General features: G+C 47.7%; 1 protein-coding gene across 4 annotated transcripts in view; it reads right to left on the bottom strand.

Moving 5' to 3' along the window:
* OPHN1 (oligophrenin 1) overlaps nt 1–14,673 on the bottom strand; it is a 116,550-nt gene that overhangs the window by 30,967 nt on the left and 70,910 nt on the right. For all 4 annotated transcript variants that reach the window (XM_060692023.2, XM_034435160.3, XM_034435159.3 and 1 more), the window contains exons 15-17: nt 14,044–14,128; nt 12,757–12,815; nt 7,083–7,188 (exon numbers count right to left, since the gene is read on the bottom strand). In XM_060692023.2, coding sequence (XP_060548006.1) covers nt 7,083–7,188; nt 12,757–12,815; nt 14,044–14,128 — 250 coding nt within the window. The remainder of the gene's footprint in view (nt 1–7,082; nt 7,189–12,756; nt 12,816–14,043; nt 14,129–14,673) is intronic.

Raw genomic sequence — 14,673 nt, 5'->3', positions numbered from 1 at the left:
ACCAATCTATTTTAATTCCTTGTTCTAATAATTTTTGTTTAGATTTCAAATTCCCTTGCCCGCCCAACAATTCTTTATAGGTTACTATTTTGTTTAAGTCAATTAAATTGGGGAAAACCAAGGCTTCCATCGTTTTATTTATTTATTTATTAAATTTTTATACCGCTCCCTCTCCCGAAGGACTCGGGGCGGTGAACAACCAAAATTAAAACACACAATACAAATATTAAAATACAATTAAAACAAAATTAAATTATCTTTGGCTTCTCCAATTTAAAACCCCTTACCCATAAAATTCACCCAATTAAAATTTTAAAATCGTTGATACCCATCTGGGAACTTTTGTATAAAAATTTCTTTTAATCTTCAACCAAATTTCTAACATGGCTTCTCTCACCTGATGTCTCTGGAAGTACTTGTGGGCTTTGTTCTTTCCCTCCCAGATAAAGGCGTGCCAACCTTTCTGCAAATCATGTCTCTCAATTGTTAGTATTCTTCCATTTTTTAAATTTATCCACTCTTTGAGACATGATATTACTGCCGCCTGATAGTAGAGTTCCCAATCCGGGAGGCCAAAGCCACCTTTAATTCTAGAATCTTGTAGAAGTTTTAGTTTAATTCTGGGCTTTTTTCCCAACCATATAAATTTAAGAATTATTTTGTTCAGTTTTCCAAAAAAAGTTTTCCCTAATTTTATGGGTACCGTTTGAAATAAATATAGGATTTTTGGTAGGATGTTCATCTTTATAGTTGCAATTCTTCCAATCAATGATATTTGTAATTTCGACCAACTCTTTAAGTCTTTTTGAATTTGTTGCAATAATTTTAAATAATTATTTTCCTTTACTGGAGGCGTTCTAATGTAGCAAACTTTTGCTGCTTTTACAGAAATAGTTTTTTTCTTGATTGTAAACAGATAGTGCAAATAAAAATTATCAGAATGCCCTGGAAATTTAAATAAAAGAGAGGTAATCAACTGGTGGAAAATGCCCCCGTAGTACTGACTGCATAAAAGAACATGCGCTGTGGTTTCTATGGCACCCATATCACAGGGGCAGCATTGGGTTTCATGTGGGGTTTTTCTATATTTCCCTTCCAGGACAGCTGGGGGACAACATTACATCAAGCTAAAAATGAGGTTCTCCTGAATTTGAGAAGCAGAGCCTATTTTAGGAAGTTCACCCTCTCTCTTGTGACAGATCCGGGCTGGCTACAAAGCCCCCTCTGGGCCATCTCTGTCCCGTGCCAAGCCAAGCACTTACGAACACACAAAGGGCTGGTTTTCTTCTCGTTAGTAAACGAGGCTTGCAGGCATGCACACTTGGACTCTACATACACGTTCCCCCCCCCCCGCAAAGTTCAGCAAGTTTGGCTTACAAGAATTTCCAACCAAAGCAACATGCTGTCAGATCCCCCAGCTTTGCCTTGGCGCCTCGCCGCCATTCTGTCATTAATCGGGGAAGGTGGGGGTGGGGGAGGGGACAAATGGGCAATTTGCTGCATACCTTTATGGCAGGATATTGGGAGGGGGGAACTGACGGTTGAGGAAGAACAGAGCTGTCTGGAACCAGGTTCGTCCTGGTGCACTGGCACCTTCAAGGTCGCTTGCCCTGAGTGTGGAAATTCACCAGCCCAAACACCTCGGAGTTTCCCATAATAACTCAGCAGTGCTGGATTGGCTACACACAGACGGACCACACGGGAGGGCTAGGGGAAACCAGGGGTTTAGTCCTCTATGGGCGCACGGGATTTCCCCTTGACTTTATTGCAATCAGCATCTCTTAGTAAAAGGGTCTTTTCACGTCAATCAAATGAGTTCTACCAAGGGATCAGACTGGGGCCGGTCTGACACATGCAGGTGAGAAGCCAGGTGGAATCTGAGGGCTGAGGCTTGTAGCAGATTCGCCAGCCAGTCCAGGTTCAAAGTCGGAGTTGCGAAGTGCAGAAGTCAAGGCACACGGAGTGGGGGTTAGCGAGCTACCATTGCCAACACAGAGTGGGTGCCAGCTGCTCCAGCCCCAGGGTAGTTCATTTAGTGGTGTGAGAGTCCTTCCGTGCCAGCAGCCTCCCAGAGCACCTCGGCTCTGCTCTCCTGGCCCAGGGAGAGGGTGGTGCTCCCATCCCTCATCTTCAGAGAGTGACAGCCGTTGTCATGTTGCCGTTTACCGTTTTGCCCTCCCTTCTTTGCCTGCTCAGGCAGCAGTCCCTCTTGGGGGGGGGCTGGAGTGGGCTGCTTCTAGGATCCCCTCCGACTACAAATCGGACCACGAATCAATTCCCATAGCAAGAATATGGAAGTGTTTTGCCAGCGCTTCTTCTGGAATGCTTCTGCTGGTTTCCCTTCCAGCTCACAGAGGTAAGGTTTCCTGGTGGTCTCCCACCCAAGCATTAGCCAGTTCTATTTCTGCTTAGCCGTTTAGTTGGATCCAGCAGGGGAAGAGAGACGTTTATGGTGTTGTTGGCAAAGAACTGGAGAATCAGCAGGAGGGGCTCCTTTCCTATGCATGTGACATTTGGGGGTTGGGAAACTTTACAGGCTTTTGTGGTAGGTGACATGGCTGTGGCATTTTCTTGGGTGTGACTGACACGGCCCACACATCATTCCCATCCGGGCATCCTGGAAGATTGTTAGGGAGGGGAGAAGCTGTCAATGCATCTGCATAGTGATGAAGTCTTCTCTTTCTACGCTGGCCTTCAGCTGTTCAGTTACCCTTTTCAGGGGCTTTTTGGTTATGCGTTACTTTCCCTGGGATTAGGCACACGACAGAAGAGAGAGGGGGAAAAGGAACATCCCAGAATAAAGTGAAGAACTGGTTTGAGTTCAGCTGGGGGACAAAGGAGACGTCCACTCTCCAGGATGCCCCAGCTTGGCTTCTCAATGGACTCAGGGGCTCAATTGCCAGGAGAGTCTCCGGGCCCAACAGCTCAGAGCGGGACAGGCCAAACAGTTTTGGAACAAGGAGACCAAGCGTGAAAGGATCCCTCCAGAGATCGATGGAACTGGAGAGCAAGATGAAAGTCCAACCTGCAAAGTCAGCTTTGCACTTTATTTGAACAGAAAATGTTTTTCTAAAACTAACTTTTCTAAAGAGAGGCTCCTGCGCCTTCTCCAGGGCTTGCTAGAATTACAACAACCTCATCGGTTGCAGATGTTTATCACAGATGGGCTGGGATCGGGCACAGCGTAAAGCTCTCTGAGTAATTCCTTCTGCCCACAGGAGCCTTCAGTCTCACCCTTACTCCCCACCTTGATGAAAGCAAGAAAGCCACGTGACGCAAAGCCCAGCCACTCGGTACAACTGAAAATTGGTACCATTTCCCAAGAGAAGAGCAACACAAGGCATTGGGAAGGAGTGCCCAATGGAAATCCTGCACAGGCTCCAAAACTAGCTTGCACCAAAGAAATCAGAGCCGCTAATTGCTGAGCAATCACAGAACCCCGGAGGGTGAGAGACGAGGGCCGGACTTCCCTCCCATTCTAGCAGAAGAGACACGGACAGGCAGAGCCAAAGGAAAATAGGTCGGAAAAGAAACCTTGGCTAAACAGATTGGCAATGTAGTTTTCCAGAAAACGTGTTGTAAAGCTGTCCTGTGGGCAGTTGGAAAATAGCTAGGATTGCATGTAATTTGCTTGGTTTTGGAGGAGTCTGACTCTGCAGGGAGTCAGACCATGAAGATCTTGACCATGATTTACTGCTTAATGTTATGAGAGAACCGAGCCAATTGTGATTCCTTCAAAGGAAGGAATCCTCCTTCAAAAGATTGGTTCCCATCTTCAAAAAGCAGAGGGGGAAAACAAATGCAGGAAATTACTGACCCATCAGCCTGACATCAATACGTGGGAAGAGCCTGGAACAGATCATCAAACAATAGATCTATGCACTTCTAGAAGCAAGCAAAAATATAACCAGAAGCCAACATGGGTTTGTCAACAACAGATCATGCCAAATAAATCTTACTTCATTCTTTTACAAAATTTCTAAATTAGTGGAGCAGCGAAATGCTGTGGATTTCAGTAAGGTATTTGACAAAGTCGATCCCAACCTACTTCCTAGTAAGTTATAAAAATGTGGGATAGACAGCAGAGAGAGAGAGAGAGAGAGAGAGAGAGAGAGAGAGAGAGAGAGAGAGAGAGAGAGAGAGAGAGAGAGAGAGAGAGAGAGAGAGAGAGAGAGAGAGAGAGAGAGAGAGAGAGAGAGAGAGAGAGAGAGAGAGAGAGAGAGAGAGAGAGAGAGAGAGAGAGAGGGGTACATTTTTGGACTGATCTTTGCCAAGCCATGTCAAAGAGAGATCTTCCTTAGGCAAGATTTAGGGAGAAATCAATGGCCAGGGCCAATTAAGGATGCAGATTAACTTCGGCTGAGCCATGGCCTGAAGAGGGTGATTCAGGTCTGTATCTGGTCAGCATCTTGCTGGTGTACAGCAGCTGTTTAGAAGTCTGTGGGTGCTGTGTAAGGAAAATGAGAACCAGGCATATGCAACCAACCTTCTTGGTTTGGGACTTTTTCTTTTCCAGTGCCAGATAAGTACTTATTTCTTTAAATAAACAGGCATGGGATACTGTAATGTAGAAATCAGCCAGTTTAGTGTAGTGGTTAAGGAGCTGGCCTAGAAACTGGGAGGTGCTTTTTCAGGAGGCAACTGGACTTCTTTTTAAGCACTTTTGGGACAACCATGGCCTGGATGACTGAGAATCTCTACAGACTTTTAGCTATACAGTTTGGGATGCACAGCCTTGGAATGGTGTGGGAGTAGGAATGGATTTCCAGAGGGGGGAAAATGGCAGATTACAGGAATCATTTGCACCACTCAGGTGACCCTGAGGACACAGATAAATCTCCAAGTGCTTCAATGACCCTCTAAAAGGATGCAAATGAGTACAACTGTCTGCAAGGAGTATAAATCCTTCCATTCCCCATTATCCTGTCAAGAAGCTTCTTGATGAGAAGCGAAATGTCTTCAAAAGAAAAAACAAGAAAGTCCAACTGCCTCTTGAAAAAGCACCTTTAGGAAAAGGAAGACATATGCATGTTAACCCTCCTTGAGTTATTTGTAAAAAATAAACCTAATAAACCAACAAAATAAAACATTCAAACGGCCTTGAAAAAGGTACTTTACAACCAATGAAGTACTTCCTGCCCCTGTAAAATGTCACGCTGCTGCCCCTCCCCCTCTGTAGTTACATGTTTGCAGTACAGGTGCTTGAACCGTGTCTGCACTTACAACCGGTTGCCAAGCTCCCCAGGATCACCATTTGCAATCTCCTCTGTCGGCTTCCCAGGCAATCAACGAGGAAGCCGGCAGGGATGGCTGCTGCTGCCTGCCCAGAGGACTCCCTCTCATCTCTGGGGACCGGCTGGAAGAGCTGCCAGCTGAACTTCAGTGGGATGCAAAAACTGAAGCTGAGATCCTGACAATTTGAGCACCGTTTCTGGACCCTGCTGAAAGCACTCCTCCCCCGCAGAGAGGGGAGCTGACATCCTTTGGCAGGCAGCTCTTTCAGGCAGCCCAGAGATGATGATGATGATGATGATGATGATGATGATGATGATGATAATAATAATAATAATCATAATAATAATAATAATAATAATTTATTTCTATACCGCCCTTCTCCCGATGGACTCAGGGCGGTGTACAGCCTATTAAAAGCACAAAGACAGACATCAATTTAAAAATAATTAAAATTATTAAATAATTTTGGCTCAGATTTAAAACCCCAAAAATTTAAAAGACCTAATTTAAAATCATTACATTGATAGCCCGGCCTGGCGGAACAGCAGGGTCTTGAGGGCACAGCGAAATACGCGGAGGTCGGAGATCTTACGCATTTCCGGGGCAGTTCATTCCACAGGGCAGAGAGCCGGAGCTGAAATCCCAGCAGGGCAGAGAGGCGGTGCAATAAGGGGAAGCGGGTGGGTGCCTCAGGGGGAGGCCCTGGAAGGCCTGGCACAGGCCAGGCATCTTTATTGCTCAGGGGCTGAAAATCCTGCTTGGATTTCAACAGGGGCGATTTTCAGTTCCTGAGTAAAGACTCTCAGGGTCTCCATCAACCCCCCATGCTCCTTATCTGGGGTTCTGTCTGCTTAACGACCACAGCTGGGAGTGCCAGGATTGCAGTAGCTGAGGACTGCACGGTCTGGGCTGCCATGGGATGTCTCACTTAACTGCTTCGCTCAATGACTCAGTTGGGGTTAAAGTTGAATTGTGGTTGTAAGTCGAGGACTACATGTAAGAAGGGCTTCTAGCTGCTTGGAGATGGCTGGAACCTCAGCGTTGACAACTTAATATTAGCTGTTTTAAATAGGAAAAAGATGAATATACGCACATATAGAGCAACTACAGCTGTTTCTCCTAATAACCCATAGTGCCCTGCTGTCTTTGGTATAAAACTTCTTTGCATGTTTCTGTAATTGTACTTCGGATGGACTTAAAAGGTTTGCCCGTTTGATGCTCTTCTTGGAACGAGACACATCGCTCTACAACCTAACCTGGCCTGCAGTGCGGAATCGTAGGCTGCGTTGGCATCCCCAGCCCAGAGGGGTCGGAGCTCAGCAGTGCATGAAGAGCCACGTGGCCCAAGAAGAACTGCCTGCACCCGGGGATGACCAGGCTGGCTGGAATGACTCACGGAGGAAAGAAAGTGAGCCAGGAAGGAGAGCGCAGGCCAAAAAGGGGCCCCTCTCAGTGTATAAAGCACAACCCCACAAAAGGGGAGGGGTCCTCTACAAGGGATTCCAGGAGAGAGGGGAGGACGGGGCCCATGAGGGTCGCAAAGGGCCAGACACGACTTAGCAACTGAACAACAACAACAAACTCTACAAATATGACTAGTCCCCCAAATGGAAATGTGCTTTCTTCATCCCCAATTCCAGCATGCTTTATCTTTCTCCTCTGGAAAACAAAGCCGCCTGCTCGTTTCTGGAACAGCTACTAAGTACACTCACTACTCAAGCTGCTTGGCCACCATCGGCTCCTACTCCACCTCCCCCCCCCGCCCCCCAGCGACCCCCCCCCACAAGCAAATGAGGCCAAAGCTCCAGAGGAACCTTTGCTCAGGTCTCAGCTCAGCCCCCACTTACTGGACCAGGTGCCTGATGAGCAGCTCGGACATCTCTCGGTTCTTGTCAGGAAGTTTATAAACCAGGGCATGAATGGCTCCCAGCCTGTAATCCAGGTTCTCAGACTCTGCGGGTGAAAAAGAAAAAATTCATCATCATCATCAGGTCCACGGGGGCTTCTTTCCTTGCATGGAGGGCAATTTTATCAGGCTCAGCTTAGACTCCTTCCTAACTTGGTATCGCCTCTCTTTCTATAAAATCTGGGAAATTACGTAACTGGGGTGAGGCCCTGTGTCTTGAAAGGGAGGGGTGCCGGAGGAAACGGGGGAATGTGTGTGTGTTTGGGGGGGGTCCAGTAATAATAATAATAATAATTTTATTTCTATACCGCCCTTCTCCCGAAGGACTCAGGGCGGTGTACAGCCTAATTAAAAACAGAATAAACATCAATTTAAAATAATTTAAAAATATTAAATAAATTTGGCTTAATTTAAAACCCCAAAAATTTAAAACATCCAATTTAAAATTATATTGCTAACCCAGCCTGGCGGAACAACAGGGTCTTCAGAGCGCAGCGAAACACCCGGAGGTCGGAGATCTTACGTATTTCCGGGGGCAGTTCATTCCACAGGGCTGGGGCTCCCACAGAGAAGGCCCTCCCCCTGGGTGTCGCCAGCCGACATGACTTGGCCGATGGCACCCTGAGGAGACCCTCTCTGTGGGAGCGGACTGGTCGGTGGGAGGCTATTGGTGGCAGAATACGCTCTCGAAGGTACCCGGGTCCTATGCCATGGAGCGCTTTAAAGGTGGTAACCAACATCTTGAATCGCATCCGGAAGACCACTGGGAGCCAGTGCAGCTCACGCAGGAGGGGTGTCACGTGGGCGCAACGGGTTGCACCCATAACCACCCACGCCGCCGCATTCTGGACCAGTTGGAGCCTCCGAGTGCTCTTCAAGGGGAGCCCCATGTAGAGAGCATTACAGTAGTCCAACCGGGAGGTAACAAGGGCATGAGTGACCGTGCGCAGGGCTTCCCGATCCAGAAAGGGCTGCAACTGGCGAATCAGGCGGACCTGATAAAAGGCCCCCCTGGCCATGGCTGTCATATGTTCTTCTAAAGACAGCCGTGCGTCCAGGAGGACACCCAGATTGCGAGCCCTCTCTGTGGGGGGCAAAGATTCACCCCCAATAGTCAGCGATGGCACCTGCTGACTATATCGGGACGCCGGGAGCCACAGCCACTCGGTCTTGGACGGGTTGAGTCTGAGCCTGTTCCTCCTATAGTAAGTACATATAGTAAGACTATATGCCCTGGAGCTATATAGCCTAAATGAGTTAAAAGCCTGGAATTCATTGTTTCTTTCATAAATCTATACGCCACTCATCTCGCTGTAGCAAGTAATTCTGGGTGGCTTATAATACAGTAAAAATATAGGAATAAAAATACTACAATTAAGATTAGCAACCATTAAATAACAAGTTAAAACCAAAGGTGGAAGCAGATCCCACCTCTGGCAGTCGGATGTTGCAGAGGGTGGGGGCCACGGCAGAGAAGGTGCTTCTTCTTGACTCCCCCAGCTGAAATTCCAGGGCTGAGGGATCCCAAGAAGACTCCTTTTGCCGGTGCAAGTGGGGTGTTTTTTTTTTTAAGCGTATGGCACGTGCTAGCCGGGGATCACCGGAGTGGCTGGCTGCCTCTGTGAAAGGAACTTTTTCGGGTTGTGTCAGTTTACCCGCGGGACGCCTGAATGCCAGTAGGCAATCTGGGGAGGCTCCTTTCCTGTCCCTACGTGGTTAATTCGCTCGCGGGAATCGAGCTGCCGACCTGAGCGGAGTGCAGGCTCAGCCTCTTACCACGTGAGCCACCACAGCCCCACAAGTGGGGTGAGGCAGTGAATAGATAACCTGGCCCCATGTCGTGAAGGGCTTTAAGGGTGATAATCAGCACCTTGAATTGGACCCGGAAGCAAACTGGATTTGAATCTTTTAAAATTAAATTTATTTGCTGCCCATCTCGTTTCAAAGCAACTCTGGGTGGTTTACGACATAAAAAGCATTAACCCCCATTGGGCCGTGGGGCCGAACCAGGCCTTCAGCCTCCTACGGAAGGTCAGGAGGTGGGAGTCCATCTCCCCTCGGGGGATGAGATCTTTCAAAGGGCAGGAACCATGGTGGAGAAGGCTCTTCTCCTGGAGCAGGCCAGCTGAACTTCTTTGGCTGACGGGATCCGCACTACGCCCCTTCTGCCAGCATGGGTTGGCTGGGACAGTCCTATCGGGGACTTGGACCTATGCCGTGCAGGGCTTTAAAGGTAATAACCAACACCTGGAATTGGACCCTGGCAGCATGGGCCACTTTAGGGGCCCAAAGAACTGTCCAGCCACACATTCTGCGCCAGCTGCAGCTTCTGAATGCTCTTCAAGGGAAGCCCCATGTAGAGCACACTGCTGTAGTCCAAATGTGAAATGAGCAGGGCTTGGGACTCCTGATCCAGGAAGGGCCAAACTGGTGACTGAGAGAAAGTTGTGCAGAGGCTCTCCTAGCCACAGTTACCCCCTGCTTTTGGACAGGATATGTGAGTCCAGGAGAAGCTCCAAGTTCCAGACTGGAGCCATCCAGGGCAGGGCCACCCCATCCAGAACTAAGGATGTTAGAAGTCCCAGGTCTTGAAGCTCCATGCGCCCAAAGCCATTGGCCTCGCCAGGGTTCAGCCTGTTGGCCCCCATCCAGCTCCAGGCACCACGAGAGGCCGGCAACAGGATCACTTGGACCACCAGGGTGGAGATAGAAAGTTGAGAATCTTCAGCAAAGTGCGGATAGCTCAACCGCTGGGGGTGAAGAGTCTCACCAGCAGCTTCATGCAGATGTTAAGAAGGAGTGAAGAGAGCACCAAGCCCTGTGGCGGCCGTAGGAAAGCCCTCTTACTCCCTATCAACACCGACCGGGTCCCCCTCGAGGAAAGGAGTCAAACCAACACAAAAGTGTGTCACCCAGCCCCAAACCCTGCAGCTGGCCCAAAAGGGAAGCATGGCTGATGGTACCGAAGGCCACTCAGAGATCAAGAGAACGAAGGTGGTTGCACCACCCCATCCCCCTCTCGCCAGAGATCACCAACAAGAGCAACCAATGCTGTTTCTGCCCCATCACTTGCCCTGAGTCCCGACTGAAAGGGGTCCAGATGCTTCATCCAGGACCCACTGAAACTGCCAGGCAAGCAGCTTTTCTACCACCTCCCCTCAGACGGGAAACTGGACGAAACTGAGATCCAGCGATGGTTTCTTGAGGGAGGGAGGGAGGGGGCATTGCGAGAGGCCGGCAACAGCATCCCTTCCCCCCCTGCAGTGAAGACTTGATTGCTGCTTGCACCCACTTGAATGGCTGGAGATGGTTGCCAGGTGAGTTTTAAAAGAAACTCTAGATGGCCCAGCAATGTTTTCACTGCCTCCAGCTTTCTCAAGGGGTTTTTGGAACAACAGGCAGCAGAGCAAGAGCCTTTCTCCCTTGCTTGGGGACAGGAGCAGCATCTGATAGCTGACCAAAAGAGCTCCGATGACAGGGGGGGGGGGAGAGAAGGGCCCTTATTCTGAAGGGTTTGGAGTAATGGCTGCTTCCTATCCGTCACCCCAACATTCGCTGCATTATTTTTATTTTATTTATTAAACATATTCATATGCTGCTGCAGTTGGAAACAACTCTCAGTGGCATACGAATATAAGTGTAAACGGGCCCCTCTCTTTTCAAGGAGCACAGGGCATCAAACTTCCCAGCTGTGGAGAAAGATCCTCCACAGCCAAAGTATCAGAGGAAAACTGGGAAATAAAACCCCATAAAAGAGCAACTCCGAGGCGGGAAGCCTTGGGGAGCTCATTAACGCTGAAGCTCAAGCCAAGCAAGACAGCATGATTAGAGATTACCGGACTCCACGTATTCGATTACAGCCTGGTAATTCAATGCAAATGAGGTTGGTCAAAGCGGCTGGGAGATTTCATGGTGCATTATCTGAGCTGCTCTAACAAGGCACAGTACAATCCATTTATCAATTTGGAAAATAACTCAGTCAGTCTCCAAGCGTCAGCACATTCATTCTAGAAAAGGCCTCCATTTTTAAAACTAAAAGTCAAAATGCCCAGGACCGCAATTTCTCCATCTTAGATTCCCCCCGCTGCATGGTTAAAGCAGAGATCGCAAGAAGGACAGGAGAGTAATGGGAAGGCAAGGTAAAATAATCTCACACATGGGGACTAAGTCCAGGATGCAAGAAACCCGGGGAAGAAACAATTCAAGAGTCTCCACTTTAATTAACTGATTAACAAATGAGGGTTAAAAAGACCATCTGCAATTTCCAAGAGTCTTATATTTATCTCTTAACACTGACCTTTAAGGAACCTTCCTGAAGTCCATGCCCACCATGGGAAATAATATTTACAGTTCAGAAACACCCCCTCCTCCCCGTTGTCCCCCACCCCAAAAAAAATCTGCCTGTGACTTCAATGAGGAGAGGACAACACAGCCAAAGCACAGCTGCCTGGCTCTGCAAGTTCCCCCCACCCTCTGGAGACTTTCCAATTTTGGCCAGTTACTTCCCTCATCAATATTCTGAAACGAACCACTGCCTGCCGCTTTTACTGATTTCACCACTAACTATTTTTATTTTTTTATTTTTATTTTAATTTGATTTATATGCCGCCCTTCTCCGGAGACTCAGGGCGGCTTACAATGCGTTAAGCAATAGCCTTCATCCTTTTGTATATTTGTACAAAGTCAGCTTGTTGCCCCCACAAACTGGGTCCTCATTTCACCTACCTTAGAAAGGATGGAAGGCTGAGTCAACCTTGAGCCTGGTGAGAATTGAACCTGCAGAAATTGCAGGCAGCTGTGTTAATAACAGGGTGCATTAAACCACTGTACTACCAAGGCTCCTAATTAACCTAGGCTACTATTTTATGTTGGCATTTTAAGGTTTTATTACATATGTTTCCATTTCATTTTTGTCACTGCCTTGAGCACCATTTTGAAGCGAGGCAAGCCCCGACACAAGGCACAAAGAAAGAGTGAAAGGCCAAGGAAAACCAATTTATGTTAATGGTGAATTGTGGCTAAGCACTTAGTTTACTTATAGTTCAAACCAAATCCGTTGTTCCCTTATAGAAACTCACTTGAAATCACGACTTACACTTAACCGTGATGTAGCATCAATGGCAACCAAACTCCATAGCAACATTGGGGTGGGCCATACGTGCTCCATGCAGAAAACGAAAGGACTCCGCTAATTGTTGTTTATCGGAAAGATTCTACTTGTGCTTACAGCAGAAAAAAGCAACTAGAAAGTTTAGGCATCACATTAAGCCATCAAGTAGATGTTTACTTTGGTCCACGTGATGCATAAAGCCAACCATTGTGACTTAGCTTTGCACCCACTTGCAACCTTCTAGCTTTTTTAATGGAGCGTGGCTTGAAAATCCTGGTTTGGCATTTGGTACAAGCGGAGCCATTAACAGGAGAGGCTGTTCCTGCTTTTTGTGAGCCAAAGTCTCCCGGTGTTATTGAGGAGAGGAGCAGTCTGGCATTTGTTCACAGCATCTGACAAAGATCTCACATTCCAGAAATGTATTTTTCACACCATCAGGAAAACAAACAACAAAATCAGGAAACCCTCCGGAACAGCCTCCTCTGCCCCCCTCTTGGAGACTTACTGGCAGCCAAGACCAATTCTTTGTGAAGCTTGTATGTCATGACAGGTTCTGAGAGGTTCCTGAAAAGAGAAGAAGCAACAGTGCCAAAGTCACCAACAACCAAGGGCCACTCCACAGTGGGAATAATTCTGGGGAGGGGGAAGGGGTGTTTTATATTTCAATTTGTTGCACCGAGATTGCTCATCTGGTAGCCTTTATGCTCTCATTCCCTGGGATGCCTAGGAAATGATGCCTTACATATATTTTTTTAAAAGCAGCATCCTCTTTAAATAGTTGATAGAAGCATCAAACTGGCTTGATAAACGACAGGAGAGAGAATTCGCCCATCTTGTACCAATTTATGCAGCCTCATACCCAAGCTATTAACAGCACGGCACTTCCTGTATGCCTTCAATTTTGCCAAAGTTTTCACTACTCCACTATTCTGCTCCCATCACACGCCCAAAGCATGCCAGTTGCTCTTTGCTGATCACTGCCTCTGACAGCAGCCTCTGGCCTGGCCAAGAGCTGAGGCAGGGGTTCCTCTGCTGTCCCCTGATGTCCTTAGCAGTGGTGAGGCTGGTGGGTTTAACTACCTCTCGCCTATGTGAGACCAACGGGAGAGTTTTGTTTCTATGGCTTTTAGTTTTCACCCCACCCTTCGATGGCCTCCTGGGATGAACAGTGGAAAATGACCATAGAGGGGCAGAGCTAAGACCCCATACATCCTGGAAACTCTGTGAAGGCACAGTCCCAACCACACCACTGCAGATGATTAAAATTTTATTTTATTTTGCTCCACTGTTAAAGAAAAAAGGAAGTGAGGCAGAAAACAAAGCTTCCAGGTTAAATCTGCCCACTGCCAGGAGTGTAATCCTGACTCAGTCTCCCATCCCTCTGAGGTCAGTAAAACGAGGACCCAGGTTATTGTGGCAATAGGCGGACTCTGTAAATTGCTCAGAGAGGGCTGTAAAGCCCTATGGATGGTACGTAAGTCTAAATGCTATTGCTATTTCCCCATCCTCTACCAAGGACAATTGTCCAACGGCAGTTGCAACTCTATTCTCCTCTTGTGCTGCTGGCACTCAACAGCGCCTTTCCTTACAGGAAGGAGTCTGGATAACCAGCACTGTGAATGGAAGGCCACCATTTGCTGGTTTTAGGCAACTCTGGCGCAAAGCAGTGGATCCAGATGTCACTGGCTAACTAGGCATACCAGGAAAGCATCATCCACCTGGGCCATGAGATCCATCTAGGATCCGGAACACGGACAGTTATTTGGTAGACGCAAACAAGTTTGGACACTACCTCAGGTAGAACTTCAAGGAGCTAGTAATAGTCTTGATGTCCCAGTCATTGCTCTGGAAATCCACATCCCCGGGGCACTTAGGATCTTGAGAAGGAGGGGGAAGTGGAAAAAGGTAAGTCAGATTAATTATGCATGCATGTATACTTAACATTTAGCCGTAGGGAAATAGACAAATGTTTTTGTAAAATCAACAAGACAAAAGGCAAATCCCAAAGCATTATCGAGGCAGTCCACAACCTGCTGGGAAGTTCCCACCTGAAGGGTACTTACGCCCTGTTTGAAGCTCTGACAATAGTCCCCACCCTGAGATCACGTGACCCCCCCACACACACACAATTGAGGTGCTTGGCAAAGCTGCTGCAAAATGGGGTCAGGTGACTGCAGGACGCAGCCGATGGCTGTAAATGCTAAATGCTGGAGGGCTCCCGGAAGCTCAGATCCAGGCCCTCAGTACCCCAGGGATGGCAGTTGCTAAGCAACCTGTCTTAAAGGCCACCTGTCAGCCTAGAATCAAGACTAGGATGGAGTCTAGAGCAGACTAAACAATGACTATAAACAATGCTTTCCAGAAGCCACTATGGATTTATCTGAAACTATTCTCATCCCATCTTCTTCCCGTTGCTTTATTT

Source organism: Pantherophis guttatus, chromosome 12, assembly GCF_059756535.1.
Source record: "Pantherophis guttatus breed Tessera chromosome 12, ASM5975653v1, whole genome shotgun sequence".
Classification (NCBI taxonomy): Eukaryota; Metazoa; Chordata; class Lepidosauria; order Squamata; family Colubridae; genus Pantherophis; species Pantherophis guttatus.
This window is presented reverse-complemented; position numbering and strand designations above follow the sequence as displayed.